Raw genomic sequence first — 20782 nt, 5'->3', positions numbered from 1 at the left:
TGTAATGCTCAGGCATAAAGTGGCTGACAGGAATGACAGATTTGTGGAAGGTGTAAGGAAGAATAATTACTATTAAACAGACTGTTGTAAATGGCTTGGCTTCTCCAACAGGTTAGTTTTTGTTTTGTTTTTAAACCTGTTTTGACATACTTATGTTTAAATATACTATAAAGGAGGCCCTTGTTATATGTGTTTTAACTATTGCAGTAAATGGCATTTTTTAAAGTCTTTATTAATATTACAATTTCAGGATCCTTTGGCTGGTATAATTCCACGTACTCTTCATCAAATTTTTGAGAAACTTACTGATAATGGTACTGAATTTTCAGTCAAAGTGTCACTGTTGGAAATCTATAATGAAGAGCTTTTTGATCTCCTTAATCCATCTTCTGATGTTTCTGAGAGACTACAGATGTTTGATGATCCCCGTAACAAGGTAACTTCAGTCTTTGAGAATGAAATGTCTCCAAATGTTAATGTGTGATACTTTGGGAAGTCCATATATATATATATATATTTTAAACCAATCTAATGGATGCTTTTTTGATATTTTGTCAGAGGGGAGTGATAATCAAAGGTTTAGAAGAAATTACAGTACACAACAAAGATGAAGTCTATCAAATTTTGGAGAAGGGGGCAGCAAAAAGGACAACTGCAGCAACTTTGATGAATGCCTACTCTAGGTGAGAAAGCCATTGTTTCCCCCACCGCTCCATTTCCTTTTTAAGAAGAATTATGAACTTGGGGAATCAAAGTGGGGTGAGTCAAGGTATGTGAGTCACACGTCTAGATTGTATGCTAGATTGCATGCCTTAGTAATTGGCTTGAGATTTATAGGGAGAGCACCAATGTTGGGAGAATGTTGAAAGGAGAACAAAGACAAGTTGAACTTGAGCAGAAGTATTAAGTCTTTTTAAGGAGAAGATTTCTTTTCCCAAATGAAATTATACATGGGAGCCCAGATTAAAATGTGGCTGCTGTAGTTGATTTGGCAGTGGGATGCTCAGAGGCTAACCTCCTCAGCCTTAGGAAGGTTTGCCCTGAGCACTTTTCTGGAGCCTCTCAGTATACTGAGAACACAGTTTGAAAACCCCTGATTTGAGTAAGGATTAGAAGAAAATCAAATGACTTTATTTTATTTTTTTCCAGCTTTATTGAGGTATAAATGACAAAAATTGTATATATTTAGGTTGTGCAACGTGATTTTTTTTTTTTTTCCCCAAATGGCTTCATTTTAATGTAGGAAGACAAATGGTCACTAACACTGGCTTTCAAGAGGAGAAAGGGGCATATTTGATAGTACCCCTTATAGGATGCATCCCAAACTCTCCAAATGCAGTTCACCAAGTCAGAGGTGATTTTTTTTCTGCTAGTCTTTGAAGGAAACATCAGAATGTGATTGAAAGAGCTATGGATTAGGAGTTAGATATTTGTGTTTAGTTCCAGTTCTGCAGTTAACTAAATATGTTACTTCAGGTAGTTAAACTTATCTGAATATCATTTTCCCTGAGCTACAAAATGACTTTTAGGGCTAACTCTCATTTCTTTGCTCTCTTATAGTTGGACATTTCTACAATATGCTATAACGATTATAATTGCAACTCTGTAAAAATATGTATGCATTTAAAGAAAGAAGAAAAATAGCATAACATGAAAGTAATTAAGATCATGGAATTATGGGTGCTTTTACAATTTTAATTAAATTTTCCTATAATAGCTTTCCATTTAAAAAATTAAGTTATAAACCAATCATAGAATGAAATTTCCATTTTCATTAAATGATTGGTTTATAACTTTATTTAGAATTTGAGGAATGAACTTAAGAAAATTTCTTTTCTCTAAATACTTTTCTCTGAAATATGAAATTCCTATTTTGTAAATTTGAATAATTAGGGATTCCCTTTTTTGTACATAGACTGGAATAAAGATCTCTTCTTATGAATGTATGTAATAAACGTAATTCCCTTTTCCAAAATCAGAGTTAACTTTTGTGCTTAATTACATTAATTCCATAATCTTCAATTAAGAATGGATAAATTATGGTAGGAAAACATGAGATGCATGTTATAATTCAAATCTATAGTTTATATTTTTCCATGTGCCCTTCCTCTTTTGTTATATAAAATAATTCAAATAATTTTGTAAAAATGATACTTATTGTAAAATTTTCCAAGTAACGTGAAAAGTACAAATGAGGAAATTAAAAATTACCATATGCCAACCATCAATGACATTAACAAACATAATGTCATTTACCAAATGTCATTGATGCAGAAAGGAATGATGTCTTTGGTTGTCTATATGATTTTGATATCTCTCAGATAAAAGTTGAATGTCAGTATACAGCATAAGACAGACTTTGGAAAACTTTATAGTCTAGCAGTGATTATCTTGTGTTTTGGTAAACACTGCTGTTTACTAATTTCTGCTGTTCAGTGGAAGGAGCTACCTATCTCTGATGACATTCTCAAAGCAGAGCAATGTACTTTTAGAACAATTGACTTTGAAGGGGAGTAATCAGATGGCTTGCCTGGTGCTGTTTGAATTTATGGTAATGACATATTTCAAGTGGTTCTTTTTTGTTAAATTTTTAAATTTTTGGCTGTGTTGGGTCTTCATTGCTGTGCACGGGCTCTTCTCTAGTTGGGGGGGGGCTGCTCTTCGTTGCGGTGCGTGGGCTTCTCATTGCGGTGGCTTCTCTTGTTGCAGAGCACGGGCCCTAGGCATGCAGGCTTCAGTAGTTGTGGCTTGTGGGTCTAGAGCGCAGGCTCAGTAGTTGTGGTGCACAGGCTTAGTTGCTCTGCGGCATGTGGGATCTTCCTGGACCAGGACTTGAACCCCTGTCCCCTGCATTGGCAGGCGGATTCTTAACCACTGCGCCACCATGGAAGCCCCTCAAGTGGTTCTTATAAGTAGAAAGATCGATTGCAAGCCTTCCCTTTTGGGATCTCCCCTGTGGGCAGCAGGTACAAGAAAACAAAAACCTAGCATTCTATTCATCCACTGTCTTCCAAAATCTTATTGGTATCTTCTCTGATACTATCTTTTTCTACCCTGGTGGATTTAGATCTTTCTTTGCTGTTTTCAATATTTTATAGAAAGCAAATAATGTTTTGTATTATAATGACTGGGCAACTTGGTCTTGTTTTCTAGTCGTTCCCACTCAGTTTTCTCTGTTACCATACATATGAAAGAAACTACAATTGATGGAGAGGAGCTTGTTAAAATTGGAAAGTTGAACTTGGTAAGCATCAACCTTAATACCACTGCTTCATTCTTTCTGTTTTTTTTTTTCTGGTTTTATTGAGGCATAATTGCCAAATAAAATTATGTATTTAAAATGTACAGTGTGGCAGGAATTCCTTTCTCATGGCTGAATAATATTCAAGTGTGTATGTGTGTATCACATCACATCTTCTTTATCTGTTCATTCATCAGTGGGTACTTAGGCTGTTTCATACCTTGGTTATTGTGAATAATGCAATGAATGTGGGAGTGCAGATATTTCTTTGAGATAGTGATTTCATTTCCTTTGGATACATACCCAGAAGTGGGATTGCTAGGTCAGATGGTAGTTCTATTCCAATGTTTAATTCTTTATCACCTCATAAAGCAGCTTGAAGGTTTGTATTTATAGACAATATTTTTGTAGTCACTGGGTTATTAGGTTTGTAGTGGATTGTTAATTATAGAAAAATTGCTGGCTATTTAATATATTTAGGTACAATACGAGAATGAAAGTCTTCTATTCCAAATCCAATAGACTGAGAACTTACTTTTATTTTTAAAATTTAAGGTTGATCTTGCAGGAAGTGAAAACATTGGACGTTCTGGAGCAGTTGACAAGAGAGCTCGGGAAGCTGGAAATATCAATCAATCCCTGTTGACTTTGGGAAGGGTTATTACTGCTCTTGTAGAAAGAACACCTCATGTTCCTTATCGAGAATCTAAACTAACTAGAATCCTCCAGGACTCTCTTGGGGGACGTACAAGAACATCTATAATTGCAACAATTTCTCCTGCATCTCTCAATCTTGAGGTAAGCTCTTTGAAAGGTATCCGGAAGTGTAGTAGCTATAATTCTTATTTAATATCACATATTTTTAAAGTTCATCAATTGGCTTCATTCATTCTATACTACAGTAAAAAGAATCTGGACATTGCATGTGGACATGTAGAGGAGGACACCACTGAAAAAATTGTCTTTCTCCTTTCTGGCAGTTTTTAATCTTAAAAAACTACTTACTGGGACTTCCTGGGCACGGTGGTTAAGAATCCGCCTGCCAATACAGGGGACATGGGTTCGAGCCCTGGTCCGGGAAGATCCCACATGTCGCGGAGCAACTAAGCCTATGCGCCACAACTACTGAACCTGTGCTCTACAGCCTGCGAGCCACAACTACTGAGCCTGCGTGCCACAACTAATGAAGCCTATGCACCCTAGAGCCCGTGCTCCGCAACAAGGGAAGCCACCGCAATGAGAAGCTCACACACTGCAATGAAGAGTAGCCCCCACTCGCCGCAACTAGAGAAAGCCAGTGTGCAGCAACGAAGACCCAATGCAGCCAAAAATTAAAAAATAAATAAATAAATAAATAGTTACTTAAGGGGGGGTGGGATGAATTGGGAGATTGGGAATGACATATATACACTACTGTGTATAAAATAGATAACTAATGAGAACCTACTGTATAGCACAGGGAACTCCACTCAGTGCTCTCTGGTGACCTAAATGGGAAGGAAATCCAAAAAAGAGGGGATATATGTATACATATAGCTGATTCACTTTGCTGTACAGCAGAAACTAACACAACTTTGTAAAGCAATTATACCCCAATTAAAAAAAAACCAAACTAGTTACTTAATTGCATTTTTCCACACAGTCTTCAAAGAAAATTGCTGTGGTCATTAGCAGTGGATGGTCTGATTGAGGACTTAGAAGTGGGTTAAGTGAATGCTACTGTTTTAGAGGCTGCTTACAGAGCACTGAAGATGGGGTTGGATGTGTGGGAACAGGTAGGAAAACCAAGAGAAACAACAAAGATGGTAAAATCTTTTATTGGGTTATGTGCTTTAAGTGGAATTAGGAAAAGCTTTTATAAGGTCTCTAACTCCCCTTTCATTTAAAAAAATTTCTTTACTGGGATATAATTCACATACCATAAAATTCACCCATTAGAAGTATATAATTCAGTGATTTTACTGTATTCACAGAGCTGTGCAACTATCACCAAAATCTAAGTCTAAACATTTTTTTAAAATTAATTAATTAATTTTATTTATTTATTTTTGGCTGCGTTGGGTCTTTGTTGCTGCACGCAGGCTTTCTCTAGTTGCGGCGAGCCAGGGCTACTCTTTGTTGCAGTGCGTGGGCTTCTCATTGCGGTGGCTTCTCTTGTTGAAAATTAATATTTTCAGTAATTGGCCTTTTCTTTTCATCACAGGAAACTCTGAGTACATTGGAATATGCTCACAGAGCAAAGAACATACTCAATAAGCCTGAAGTTAACCAGAAACTCACCAAAAAAGCTCTGATTAAGGTATTTGTGAATTTTTGTGGAGTAATGTAATCTTGTTTGACAAATGTGAAAATGAGGAACTGAAATAGATAATTGTTTTAAAAATTTATTAAATTGCCTATGGTAAGGCTTTTCATCTAATGATTTGAACTAAATACCCTATGTGTTAAAATGTTTTTCCTAATGCTAATATGTTGGCTTTACCAGCTCTATCAAGTCAGCAAAATTTAAGTGTATAATGGTGCTTCAAGGAAGTTTTAATTAGTAGTTCCCTAATGAATAATGATATTGAGCATCTTTTCACATGTTTATTATCCATTTGTATATCTTTTTTTGTGAAATATCTACTAAATCCTTTGCCCAATTTTTAATTGGGTTGTCTTTTTATTAAGTTGTAAAGAGTTGTTCATATCTTCTTGATATAAGCCCTTTATGAGATTGTTTGTAAATATTTCCTCCCAGTCTGGCTTGTCTTTTCCTTTTCTTGGTAATGGTTTTTTTTTTTTTTTTTAATTGAAGATTTTATTGAGGTAACTGTAGATTCACATGCAGTTGAAAGAAATAATACAGAGAGAGCCTTTGTACATTTTATCAAACAAAATAGTAAAAAATCACCACAGGGATATTGACATTAATAACAACTCACTGATCTTATTCCCCAGTTTTCCTTGTATTCACGTGTGTGTGTTTAGTTAATGCTATACAATTTTGTCACGTGTGTAGGTTCATGGAGCCACCACCACAGTCAAGATACTGAACAGTTCCATCACAATAAGGATTCCTCATTGCCCTTTTATAATCTTTTCCTTCCCACTTTCACCTCCCCTCCCTAATCTCTGCTATCCACTATCTGTACTCTATTTCTAAACCTTTGCCATTTCAAAAGTGTTATTGAATGGAATCATATAGTATGCAAACTTTTGGAATTGCCTTTTTTTCACTCAGCATAATTCCCTGGAGGTTCACCTGACTTGTGCATATCAATAGATTTTCCTTTTTAGTGCTGAGGAATATTCCATGGTATGTGTATACCATACATACAGTTTGTTGTCACATTCACCTGTTGAAAGACATATGGGCTGATTTCAATTTTTCACAGTTATAAATAAAACTGCTTTGATCATTTGTTTACAGTAATTTGTGTACACATTTTCATTTTTCTGGGATGATTGCCCAAGAGTATAATTGTTGTATGGTAATTGAATGATAAGTTTTTAAGGAACTGCCAAGCTGTTTTCCAGAGCGGCTGTACCATTTTACATTCCCATTAGCAATGTATGAGTCATCTAGTTTCTCCACATCCTTACCAGCATTTGGTGTTGTAACTATTTTTTATTTTAATCATTCTGATGAGTATGATAGGTAATAAATAATATCTCACTGTGGTTTTAACTTACATTTCTGTACTGGCTAATGATGTTGAACGTCTTTTCATGTTCTTATTTGCTGTTTGTTACCCTCTTTGGTGAAATGCCTGTTCATGTTTTTAGGCCCATTTTCTAATTGGATTATTTGTTGTTGTGGTGGTGGTTTGAAAGTTTTTAATATATTCTACATACTAGTCCTTTGTCACAAACATGGTTTGCAATTATTATCCCCCGGGCTGTACTTGTCTTCTCATCCTCTTCTTATGGGCTTTTGCAGAGCAAGTGTTTATGATTTCGATGTGGTCTAATTTGTCAATTTTTTTCTTTTATGCATTGTGTTTTTGGTGTCAATTGCAAGAACTCTTTGCCTACCTCTAGATCCTGAAGATTTTTTCCTTTTTTTTTTTTTTAAATGAAGGTTTTGTATTTCTACATCTCACATTTAATTTCATGATCCATTTTGAGTTGATTTTTGTATAAGGCGTAAGACTTAGATCAAGGTACATTTTTTTCACCTATGGGGTGTCTGGGATGGCTTTAGCATTCTTCGTTGAAAAAGCTATGTTTTCTCCATTAAACTGATTTTGCACCATTGTGAAAAATCAGTTGGGTATATTTGTGTGGGCACATGTCTGGGCTTTCTATTCTGTTCCATTGATTTATGTCTGTCCCTCCACTAATATACAGTTTTAATTACTGTAGCTTTTTAAAAAAATTTTTTATTGGAGTATAGTTGATTTACAACGTTGTGTTAATTTCAGGTGTACAGCAAAGTGTAATACCTCTTGGAATCAGGTAGACAGTTTAAAGGAAGTTTATTTGAGAAAACCTCTTTTTTCATAAAAAGCCTCAAAGTTGTCAGGACCTGAGGAAAACTACAGTGATTTTATATTCATTGTTTTAAAAATGCCACCCTCCTTTATAAGCATTAATTTTATTTAGACACTTGAATTTTTGAACCCTAATGTTATTATTAAATCTAAAATATTTAACAGTAATTCTTTAAGATGATAAAATATTCGGTCATTTTAAAAATTTCAATTGTTTCAGTGTATATTTTTAATAGTTTGTTTTAGGATCCAATTAAGGTTTACCCTTTGCAACTTTTGGATCTATCTTTAGGTTTCAATACATTGGTTCTTCTTCCATCTACTTTCCCTCTTATAATGTATTTGTGGAAGTAGCTGTATTATTGTCCTGTAGAAGTTTCCTATACTATCTTGACATGTTCTGTTCTTCGTATTTTCTATAAATTGGTAGTTGGATTTTGAGGCTTGATAGATGCAGGTTTTATTTATTTATATATTTTTGGCCAAACTACTTCATAGGTGGTGGTATATTCTCCCACTAGGAAGCACATAATGTGTGGTTCTTTCTCTTTTTGAGGGGAATTGATTATATTCAAGTGACTTGATCCATTAGTTCTTTAACGATCGCAAAATGATAATTTTCTAATTCAATTATTCTTTCTTAGTTGATTGCTGGACTACCTCTATAAAGAGGAACTTTCCCTCAGCTACCCAAGGGTATAATTCTTATAGGAAAGGCAGGACAAATGCTTGATTCATTTCCTTTGACAGTTTTGAGAATAATGAGTTGGTTTCCCAGCTTTCTTAATATCATTATAAACTCATGGACTTAAAACATTTGTGCTTACCAATTGTAGTTAATATCCTCACTGATGTTCAAACTGTCCCGTCTTTGATCAGTGGGTACCTCTTAAGTGGGTTCTTGAGTCCTTTTCACTAGCCTAGGCTTCTTTGGCTTTCTTCCTATTTTCTTTGACAAGATGTTGCAAGTTCATCCTGAATGTTTCTTGCCCCAGTCTTAGAGTCAGACACTTCCCTAAGAAATCCTGGTTCCTTTTAATGTGAGATGCTATTTAGAGACCAACCTGGGTACTGGAGGTTGTGTTTTTTCTTCAGAAGCCTGTATTTTTATAATGAGTGCATTTAAAGGAGTTTTGGAAGCTGTTGAAACACTTTATTCTAAACGGAGTAATATTGAATGAAAAGTATGGTTATGACTTTTTACCATACATTTTTATGCTTTAAAAAACATAGGAGGGCTAACTTTGTTTTATTTATTGCATATCCTCCCCAAACTGAAGTGCTAAATTGACATGACATTCTTCTTGCATAGGAGTATACAGAAGAGATAGAGCGTCTGAAACGAGATCTTGCTGCAGCCCGTGAAAAAAATGGAGTGTACATTTCTGAAGAAAATTTCAGGTAAGCCCTTGGCTATGGAATTTAATTTCTAAGAATAAGCATTTTCTGGTAATAGGCTGTTTGAAGTGCCTCCTATAGATGCTTCTTTTCGTTTTGACATTAACAAGTAGTTATGAAACAGTTTAAAACTCTTTTTATGTAACTTTATTTTTAGATAATGATAGATTCATATGAAGTTGCAAGAAGAGTACAGAGGTCCTATGTATTTTTCACCCAGTTTCCCACATCTTAAGTCACTGTTTGTACAGTATCAAAACTGGGAAATTGACACTAGTACAATGTGTGTGTATAATTCTACCTCATTTTATCACATTTGTAGATTTGCTATAGTTCTACAGTTAAGATCCAGATTTATCCTATCATTACAAACATCTTGCTCCTGCTACCCCTCTGTAGTCATATTCATTCACCCTTCTTCCCCAATGATCCCTAACCCCTGGCAACCACTAATCTGTTCACTTTTTTTTTTTTTAATATTTATTTATTTATTTGGCTGTGTCGGGTCTTCGTTGCGGCACGCAGGATCTTAGTTGCGGCACATGGGCTTCTCTCTAATTGTGGCGTGCAGGCTCGGTAGTTGTGGCATGCGAGCTTAGTTGCCCCGCAGCATGTGGGATCTTAGTTCCCCAACCAGGGATCGAACCCGCATCCCCTGCATTGGAAGGCGGATTTTTAACCACTGGACCACCAGGGAATTCCCTCTGTTCACTTTTTAACCCTGGAGTAGTTTGTTTTAAGGAAAGCTTCTACTGAAGCTTTATGTAGAAACAACAATAATAACAGAGGCAGAAGGCAAGTGGGATGCTAAGGATTATAACTTGAAAACTCCTGAATGCGTTTATCCTTGAAGATACTAAGGAGGGTGACTTTCACAGGGCATTTTTGATAATAACCAAAAGCATTTTAATATAACCTTTTACTCTTTTATAGATGTTACATTACATGATCATTCTAATGGTATATAAATCATTTAATAAACTCATTTTTTCCATTTATTTTCAATTACCATAATGTGCTGTATCCTCCTGATCGTTGTTCATATGTTAGTTTTACAAATGCTCCAATTTATATTGTGTATTTATATTGTGTAGGGTATTAAACAATAATTCTCCTTTTATTCTTCCTATGTGACTTTAGTTTTGTTTGTTCCTTTCATGGCCTGTACCCAGTTGGCAAAAACATTTTTACAAAAATCTTTTGTAAATTTGTTCTTAATTCTTAAACTTGATATTTTAAAATGTTTTCTTTTTTCTGTTTCTCTGGTTTTTCTGTTTGGTTTTTCTGTTTGGTTTTTCTGTTTCTCTGGTGCTGCATTACTTTTTTTCAAGTGTTCGCTTTACAGGTGTCCCTATTTCTATCATTTTAATATTTTTTATATGTTATATCTTACTCAATAAAAACATTTTATATTTTAAGTTTGGTATCAGAATGCTAGAAAACCCAACTTAAACTGACTTAAAACAGCAAGGATATTTAGTCCAGTAACTCAAGGATCCTGTTTCCTGTCCTGAGTGGTAACTTTCTTCTAGGGCTAGCTGTTCATCAAGGAAGATGGTCAGCAGCAGAACAGCTACCTTCTCTCGTTCATGTCTCATGTGGATGAGAGGCTGCCTGTCCTTTAACCGTCAAAACTGGCCAGGGGAACATCACTTGTTGATTAGTTTAGTCCTCAGTTATGTCCTTGTATGAACCAATACAAAGGCAAAGGAGTTGAATTTCCCTGATTGTCTTGAGCCAGTCAGGCTTATTCCCTGGATTTAGGGATGGATTTAGCTCCCCCCCAACCCCGGCCCCATACAGGTTGGCTGCTGTACAGTCAGGGGAGAGTAATTCCCCAGAGGAAATCTGGATTCTGGAAATAGGTGCTTAGTAGGCAACCAGTGGATATCTACAAGTGGTTTTGTCTCTTGATTTGCTAATATGGTATCTTCTGCTGTTAATAGTCAAACGTTGGACACTGCAGACTAATTTTCTTATCTTCTGTTCATCTCTTTGATGTAGTTTAGATTAAGAAATAACTTTAGTTTGTCCATCCCATTATTTTAAGGACAGTGTGTACTCATAATAGGCATGAGGCATGATCTGAAATAAAGTTCATTCTGAAAAAGCTCTTAGAATTATTATACTATAAGTCAGAGAAGGATCACAAAAGCTGCAGCCAACATTTAAACATTTATCCCAAGTTTAATAGACCTTTTAAAACTATATTAAAACTATATCATTCCCTCCAGCCTCTGCCTACTCCAGCTGGTCTGCCATAGCCACCCAGCACATGCTGTCTGCACAGGGGATGTGTCTATACAAGGACATCCATGCCTTTAAGACTGGGAGAGGTAGTATACTAATTGGAAAAGATATATGTTCCCATATGTTCATTGCAGCACCATTTATAATAGTTAAGATGTGGAACGAACCTAAGTGTCCATTGACAGATGAATAAAGAAGATGTGATACATAAATAATGAAATACTACACAGCATGAAAAAGAATGAAATCTTGCCATTAATGACAACATGGATAGATCTAGAGTGTATTATGCTAAGTGAAATGAGTCAGATAAAAACAAATTTATGATTTCACTTGTATGTCGAATCTAAAAAACCAAACAAATGAACAAACATAATAAAACAGAAACAGATACAGAGGACAAATTGGTGGTTCCCAGTGAGGAGGGTGGTGAGGGAGTGGGCAAAAGAGGTGAAGGGGATTAAGGGGTACAAAATTCCAGTTATATAAGTAAGTCACAGGGATGTAATATAAAGCATAGGGAATATAGTCAATAATATTGTAATAACTTTATATGATGTCGGATGGTAACTAGACTTATTGTGGTGACCATTTTGTGATGTATAAAAATATCAAATCACTATGTTGTACACCTGAAACTAATATAATATTGTAAGTCAATTATACTTCAATTAAAAATTATTTATCAAAACTATATCATTCATTAAATAACAATGTTGCATCCGTCTTGTATATTCAGTATAGGAAAAGCATTTCAAATATCCCATTCTACTTTAAAGAGCTATTTCCAATAAAGAACTAATATAGTTATCAAAAGACTGTTAGAATTAACTCTCCTCTTATACTTCAGTTCTGTCTTTTCCTTTAATTAACAATATCTCTAGCTAATAATTTGAGGAAATCTACATTCTTAAAATTCTTTGCCATTTAAGCACAGTGTGGAATAGAAAATGATTGGTAGTTATGAGGGAACTAGAAGAATGCAAAAGATAGCACTGACTTCTGAAACTTGCTAATGCTCAAAAAATCAGAGAGCCCCGTTAAAGCAGACCAGAATTATCTGGTCCAAAATGTCAGTAGTGCTAAGGCTGAGGAACTGTGCTTTAGAGAATAATCGTTTATCTCATGAGGATTTTTGCGGTGGTGTGACAGTGGTATGTGTGTGTACGGGGGTATGGGTGCTGGGGGCAGGGGGTGTAATTGCTCTATATACATACTTTAGTTTCCCAGGTTTTAGCCCCTTACCTCAACCCTTCCTCCTGTGACACCTCATGCCTTCACATCACAAGCCTCTCCTGGATTCTTTGTGTCTGGTTTACACTTCATATTCCTGATTCCTGATAGACACCTAGCTGTATGTCCCACCTCTACTTTTTTTATGTGGGTTATAATCTTCTGTCATCTTTGTAGCTTCTCAAATTATATATACACACATGTTTTTACCCCTCATAGGTAGGGATTCTCAGTTTCAAAATGGAGAAAAGAAAAAGTCTATTTATAAACCAAGGACAAAGAATACATTTGTTTTCTGCACTTAGTATCTGTCGCTTGACACTTAGGCATCATTGTCAAGATAGTGATAAATGGTAGAGATTATATGTAACTGCCTCAATTGTGTTAGAATAAATTTTATAAGAATTATGAAAAAATATTAACTGTCAAACTCCTTTTAAATTTTATTTTAGAGCCATGAGTGGAAAACTAACTGTTCAAGAAGAACAAATTGTAGAATTGCTTGAAAAAATTGCTGCTGTTGAGGAAGAGCTAAGTAGGGTAAGCATTCAAAACTGTATTGAATGTCATGCAAAAAGCAAATATTAAAAGACAATTTCAGAAGGTGAGGAACCTGATATTTTTTCTTTAAGATTTTTTTTTCTTGCTGACCTTTAAACTAAAAGTAAGTTGTATCACAATTTTTTTACTATCATCAATGATAATGAAGAAGCTATTTTGACCCTTGTATTAATGCAACATTTTAAGAAATTAACTGAATTGTACAATTTAATGTTAAAGCTAAATAGTGAATGCTGAGACATTTTCATCAACATGTTTATCAGCTGAGGAAATGCAGATGTTGGGAGAAACCAGATGTTAAATAACTAAGGTAGAAAGACCTGACCCTTCAGTGCCACCCTCACACTGGCAGTGTTGGAAGGAATCTGAAGAATTAACACCACTCCATTAGACCTATTACTTGTTTTTTGTTTGTTTGTTTGTTGCATGGCTTGTGGGATCTTAGTTCCCTAACCAGGGATCGAACCTGTGCCCCCTGCACTGGAAGCGCAGAGTCCTAACCACTGGACCGCCAGGGATCTACCCTGTTACTTGTTTTTAATGAATTTATAGGAAGAAACCAGATGCCGTATAAAATGTTCTAACCTACCTGGTAACTTGTTACAACTTTTACATGGAAATAATTTGTTTGGTTCTTCTGATATTATATTATGAACTAGCCAGGTATCTCAACAACCAGTTCAGCATTTTTTAATTCTTAAAAAAAAAATGTTTAATGTGTTATATATAGGTTACAGAATTGTTTATGGATAATAAAAATGAACTTGACCAGTGTAAATCTGACCTGCAAAATAAGGCACAGGAACTTGAAACCACTCAAAGACATTTACAAGAAACTAAATTACAGCTTGTTGAAGAAGAATATTTCACGTCAGCTTTGGAAAGTACTGAGGAGAAACTTCATGATACTGCCAGCAGGGTTTGTCCTTTGTTTTAATTTGTACTTGCATTAAAGAAATTAAAGAATGGGTAGAAGTAACTCTTAGCTTAAGCGTTAATTGTGAAATTCTATTTATTCACCCCAAATGATACTTCCATCCATTTAAGAAACATTATTTTACTATTTCGTATAAATTTTCTTCCCTGGAGATGCTAATTTAAGAAAAAACTATTCCTAAAGTTTTGAAAATAGAACATGACTTTAATATACTTTGTGGATGTTTAGAATAATGGTGTTGTAATGCTTTACCTGTGGTCATGGTTGAGATTAACCAGTCTTCAAGAATTTCGTATCTTCTAATGAGTATTCAATTTTTTATTAGGTGTACTTTTCCTAGGAATTAGTAACACATAATGGGGAAAAAAATTTGTGAGGGAGCATAATTACTAAAATAGATTGGCAAAATCAGTTTTCCTTGTCTAGATGGCTAGGGGAGGGGAAATAAACATTCCTGGATAAATTAGCATAAGTTTAAAATTTTCTTCTGATACAATATATAAAATTTACTAGTTCTTATCAGGAGAAATCCTTATGAAGCACAGATATTTTCATTAGACTGCTTTTGTCATATCCATCTTATCAACACTTATTTTTAAAAATCATATATAGTTGCTTAACACAGTTGAAGAAACTACAAAAGATGTATCTGGTCTCCATTCTAAACTGGATCGTAAGAAGGCAGTTGATCAGCACAATGCAGAAGCTCAGGATATTTTTGGCAAAAACCTGCATAGTCTGTTTAATAGTATGGAAGAATTAATTAAGGATGGCAGCACAAAACAAAAGGCCATGCTAGAAGTTCATAAAACCTTGTTTGGTAAGTTCAGGCATTTCTAATTCTAATCTTTGTGTGTTTAGTGTGAGACTAATTTAAAAACTGATAATTAAATATCATAAAAACTCAGGTGACAGTGTCACTAGTCCCCTCCAATGCACATACTATTCAGACTAGGGATTAATGCCTTTGAATTAAAACAAATGTTAGTTGAGTTTTTTCTATAAAACTCATATTACATACCTTGTTACATATCTTGTGTTTCCTTATTGAAATTTTCTGTGCATAAACATTCTCCAACTTTTTTTTCTTTTGAGAATGTGTATTTTGAATGTTTGCTATATTGTCAGAATATGTGGGTATTATTTTTAACCATAACCATTGTTGTTATCTTCATTTAGGAAAGTAAGTATCCATTCGTTTATTATTATTATTATTTTAAATTTATTTATGTATGTATGTATGTACGTATGGCTATGTTGGGTCTTCATTGCTGCGCGCGGGCTTTCTCTAGTTGCAGCAAGCCGGGGCTACTCTTCATTGCCGTGTGCGGGCCTCTCGTTGTGGTGGCTTTTCTTATTGCGGAGCATGGGCTCTAGGCTCCTGGGCTTCAGTAGTTGTGGCACACGGGCTCAGTAGTTGTGGCTCGCGGGCTCTAGAGCGCAGGCTCAGTAGTTGTGGTGCACAGGCTGAGTTGCTCCCTGGCATGTGGGATCTTCCCGGACCAGGGCTCGAACCTGTGTCCCCTGCATTGGCAGGCGGATTCTTAACCACTGCGCCACCAGGGAAGTCCCCCATTTGTTTATTATTGAAGTATTGTCTTCACTATAGAAAAGTTGGAAGATGCAGAAATGTAAAAAATTGTAAAAATCACCTAGAGTCTAGTCACTCTAAGCTAACCACTAAAAATTTTGTTTATTGATTTCTAGTTTCTCTTCTTTAACCTCTTTTATCTACAGTAATACTGTGTATTACCTTCAGTTAGAGATTAGTTTTTAGAATATTCTAACTCTTGATTTACACTGAGTTACAGTTTTGGGTCTGATACATCTACAGATGTGCCAAGTGCTTACTGAGTACTGCAGGAACGTATTTAATTTATATTTACAATAATTCCATGCTTATGTAGTGAGCCAATTATTTTAAGCTTATTTGTTATTACAAATTTCCACAACAAGGATATAATTTTGCCAACCTCTTTGAAGGTTGTATTTGTATTTAAATATATTTATTGCCGAGTTTAAATCTTCTTTTTCTTTTTTCTTTTTGGTATAGGTAACCTGCTGTCTTCCAGTGTCTCTGCATTAGACACGATTACTACAACAGCACTTGGATCTCTCACATCTATTCCAGAAAATGTGTCTACACTTGTTTCTCAGATTTCTAATATGATATTAAAAGAACAGTCATTAGCAGCAGAAAGTAAAACTGTACTTCAGAAATTGATTGTTAGTAAATCTCTTATTTTTGAAGGGTTACATTTGATGTCTTCAAAAACAATGTTAACTGCTATTCTTTCATCTTAAGCTTTACTAGACACAATGGTAAACATATCACTTTAAGAGAGCAGGTTTATATTTTTAAAGGCAAATCTCTTCACTGTATTTTTCTCCCAGAAAGATTAATTTCCAAACGCATATATACAACTTTTGAAACTTTTTTCACTTACATCCTGTAACATAAAGAGTAGGAGTTAGTAAGCCTTTTAATAACTAGAAAGAGTAGGTTTAGCTCCGCATGGATTCAAGGGACCCATGACTTGTTAGCTGGCTCAGAAATTGGTCATTCATCTTTTCCTCAAGGGTCCTGGAATAGTCATGCTAATGTTACACTGACCCAACCAGGAGATATTAGGTAGTTAATTTTAAAACTACAGAAATACAGAAAAATGTACAAGAAAAATGACTTATAGAATTTGGAGAATGTATATAATAATTTGTGGTGTCAGGTATGTGTGGTCAAGCCCTTCTGGACTTTAACTGTGAGGCTGTTTTTCATCATTCTGTAGAAGCCAGCCATCTAATTACACAATGTTGTTTACCTTTTCCATACTTGATTTGTATATACCCTTTATTTTGTAATTGTATCATTTGTCTAGGAAGTTCTTGGTCATCTCACTTTTTTTTCTTTGTACAGGCTCTCTGCCTCCCTTTTTGAGTTTAACAATATTTGTTGAACATTTTCCAAGTGAATACTGCCAATGTTCACTGACACTGCCTAAATTCAGTGCTGTATGACATTATTTGGTAGATTCCTTCAGTCACCCAAATTTAACAAAGTTAAAAGATACTCTGTTGGTACTAACTTTTTGGAAATTGATTCATTCGCTAAATGGTAGTCTGTATTTATTGATGTCTTTCTATCAAGCTATAAGCAAGCTTGAGTCTGAGGAGATGATTGCTGCTCCCACAGAATGAGTTGAAATTAGTATGCACGCTCTTCTTTCAAAAGAAAACCAGTACCCTTTTAAGTATTTACTAATTATTTCTGTTATAGTTCCTCATGCTTGCCCTAGTAAAAGGAGCTTGGTTCAGAATTTTTTTCTTCTTTTCATAAAAATTCCCAATCTACAGTACTTTCTCAACTTTTCTATGTAACTTGACAAGAACAAGAACCTTGACAAGTTCTTCTGATACAATAGGATATAAGTCGCCAGGTCTTCAAATTTAAATACCTCCAACCCAAAGCCTACTTTTGAAGACTATTTGGTTTCAGCCTTTTTGACTTAGTAACCTAAACTTGTTTGAAATTTATTTCGTTAAAATATAGTTGTAGGTGTTTTTTTTTCTTCCTTTGTTTGCAATGCTGAAATCTTATCAAATGACTGTCATTTTCCCCTCATCTGAATTCTTCTGACTTCTGTTGCATTAGACTGTTAAAAATCTATTGTACATGAAGCGACCATTTTCGTAATTACTGTATGCAGGATTAAGTAATTTATGATGAATATAAACTCTAGTAATAAATAGGCTCTGTAGGGTATACAGAATAGAGAATGGATACTTAGGATTTTAATATGCATGTGTTCAGTTAACACAGTATTTAAGATATTATCATTTATTTAACCAGCCAGATTTATGGAAGTGAAAATATTCTTTTTAAAGAGTTGTTTGTTTATTTTCAAAACCAGAATGTACTTAAGAGTGACCTCCTCAGTTCACTGGAAACAGTTTTATCCCCCACTGTGGTATCTATACTGGAAATCAATAGTCAACTAAAGCATATTTTCAAGACTTCATTGATACTGGCTAATAAGGTAACAAATATTCTTATTATCTCAAATTGTTGTTTAAGAAAGAAACTCTGTCTGTGGCCACATCTAGAGAGATGTCTACATGCAAAACCCATGGGTTGTGAGAAGGAATCTGGAAGAGGGAGGAGATAGGATGCTCTCTGCCATTGATGTGGTCAGCAGAATCATGGTGAAGAAAAATAAGAGGGAATGATCTTCAAGATAAATATTTAACTTCACACAGTAGCATATATAGCAGTCTATCATATGGTGGGTGAGGAAGATATACATATGAAAGTATACCCATATATGTATGCATAAATGCCTCAACATGGATAATAAAAAATCTCTGAAAGTGTTTAGAAATAGTAACAATCATCTCTCAGAGGTGGGAGTGGGACTGGGTGGGGTTCTAGGGGCTGAAGGGGAAAGGGACTTTTCTCTGCATACTGTTTTCTACCTTTTCTATTTTGTATGTATTCAAAAAAATAAAAATAAATAAATAAATAAACTTAAGACTTTAAAAAAATTTATTTATTTATTTATTTATTTTTGGCTGTGTTGGGTCTTCGTTTCTGTGCGAGGGCTTTCTCCAGTTGCGGCAAGCGGGGGCCACTCTTCATCGTGGCGTGTGGGACTCTCACTGTCGCGGCCTCTCTTGTTGCGGAGCACAGGCTCCAGACGCGCAGGCTCAGTAGTTGTGGCTCACGGGCCCAGTTGCCCCGCAGCATGTGGGATCCTCCCAGACCAGGGCTCGAACCCGTGTCCCCTGCATTGGCAGGCAGATTCTCAACCACTGCGCCACCAGGGAAGCGCAAAACATTTTTAATTTAAGAAAAGAAATTAATTTTTTTTAACATCTTTATTGGAGTATAATTGCTTTACAAAGGTGTGTTAGTTTCTGCTGTATAACAAAGTGAATCTGCTATACATAAACATATATCCCCATACCTCCTCCCTCTTGCATCTCCCTCCCACCCTCCCTAACCCACCCCTCTAGGTGGACACAAAGCACCAAGCTGATTTCCCTGTGCTATGTGGTTGCTTCCCGCTAGCTATCTCTTTACATTTGGTAGTGTATATATGTGCATGCCACTCTCTCACTTCGTCCCAGCTTACCCTTCCCCCTCCCTGTGTCCTCAAGTCCATTTTCTACGTCTGCGTCTTTATTCCTGTCCTGCCCCTAGGTTCTTCAGAACCATTTTTTTTTTTTTTTAGATTCCATATATATGTGTTAGCATATGGTATTTGTTTTTCTCTTTCTGACTTACTTTGCTCTGTATGACAGACTCTATGTCCATCCACCTCACTACAAATAACTCAATTTCATTTCTTTTTATGGCTGAGTAATATTCCATTGTATATATGTGCCACATCTTCTTTATCCATGCATCTGTCGTTGGACACTTAGGTTGCTTCCATGTCCTGGCTATTGTAAATAGAGCTGCAGTGAACATTGTGGTACATGTATCTTTTTGAATTATGGTTATCTCAGGTTATATGCCCAGTAGTGGGATTGCTGGGTCATATGGTAGTTCTATTTTTACTTTTTTAAGGAACCTCCATACTGTTCTCCATAATGGCTGTATCAATTTACATTCCCACCAACAGTGCAAGAGGGTTCCCTTTTCTCCACACCCTCTCCAGCATTTGTTGTCTGTAGATTTTTGATGATGGCCATTCTGACTGGTGTGAGGTGATACCTCACTGTAGTTTTGATTTGCATTTCTCTAATGATTAGTGATGTTGAGCATCCTTTCATGTGTTTATTGACAATCTGTATATCTTCTTTGGAGAAATGTCTATTTAGGTCTTCTGCACATTTTTGGATTGGGTTGTTTGTTTTTTTCATATTGAGCTGCATGAGCTGCTTGTAAATTTTGGAGATTAATCCTTTGTCAGTTGCTTCGTTTGCAAATATTTTCTCCCATTCTGAGGGTTGTCTTTTCGTCTTCTTTATGGTTTCCTTTGCTGTGCAAAAGCTTTTAAGTTTCATTAGGTCCCATTTGTTTATTTTTGTTTTTATTTCCATTTGTCTAGGAGGTGGGTCAAAAAGGATCTTGCTGTGATTTATATCATAGGGTGTTCTTCCTATGTTTTCCTCTAACAGTTTTATAGTGTCCAGTCTTACATTTAGATCTTTGATCCATTTTGAGTTTATTTTTGTGTATGGTGTTAAGGAGTGTTCTAATTTCATTCTTTTACATGTAGCTGTCCAGTTTTCCCAGCACCACTTAGTGAAGAGGCTGTCTTTTCTCCATTGTATATTCTTGCCTCCTTTATCAAAGATAAGGTGACCATATGTGTGTGGCTTTATCTCTGGGCTTTCTATCCTGTTCCATTGATCTATATTTCTGTTTTTAAGCCAGTACCATATTGTCTTGATTACTGTAGCTTTGTAGTATAGTCTGAAGTCAGGGCGCCTGATTCCTCCAGCTCCGTTTTTCGTTCTCAAGATTGCTTTGGCTATTCGGGGTCTTTTGTGTTTCCATACGAACTGTGAAATTTTTTGTTCTAGTTCTGTGAAAAATGCCATTGGTAGTTTGATAGGGATTGCATTGAATCTGTAGATTGCTTTGGGCAGTAGAGTCATTTTCACAATGTTGATTCTTCCAATCCAAGAACATGGTATATCTCTCCATCTATTTGTATCATCTTTAATTTCTTTCATCAGTGT

At 35.5% G+C, this 20782-nt stretch overlaps 1 protein-coding gene across 1 annotated transcript in view; it reads left to right on the top strand.

Moving 5' to 3' along the window:
- Positions 1-20782, top strand: part of KIF11 (kinesin family member 11) — a 50867-nt gene that overhangs the window by 5537 nt on the left and 24548 nt on the right. The window contains exons 5-15 of the mRNA XM_061195131.1: positions 251-436; positions 559-683; positions 3154-3244; positions 3797-4039; positions 5445-5540; positions 9029-9117; positions 13050-13137; positions 13889-14077; positions 14708-14915; positions 16149-16321; positions 18004-18129. Of these exons, the coding sequence (XP_061051114.1) occupies positions 251-436; positions 559-683; positions 3154-3244; positions 3797-4039; positions 5445-5540; positions 9029-9117; positions 13050-13137; positions 13889-14077; positions 14708-14915; positions 16149-16321; positions 18004-18129 (1614 nt within the window). The remainder of the gene's footprint in view (positions 1-250; positions 437-558; positions 684-3153; positions 3245-3796; positions 4040-5444; positions 5541-9028; positions 9118-13049; positions 13138-13888; positions 14078-14707; positions 14916-16148; positions 16322-18003; positions 18130-20782) is intronic.

This window comes from Eubalaena glacialis, chromosome 1, assembly GCF_028564815.1.
Source record: "Eubalaena glacialis isolate mEubGla1 chromosome 1, mEubGla1.1.hap2.+ XY, whole genome shotgun sequence".
In the NCBI taxonomy this organism is placed as follows: Eukaryota; Metazoa; Chordata; class Mammalia; order Artiodactyla; family Balaenidae; genus Eubalaena; species Eubalaena glacialis.
The sequence above is the reverse complement of the archived record's forward strand: the minus strand, read 5'-3'. Positions and strand labels throughout refer to the sequence as shown.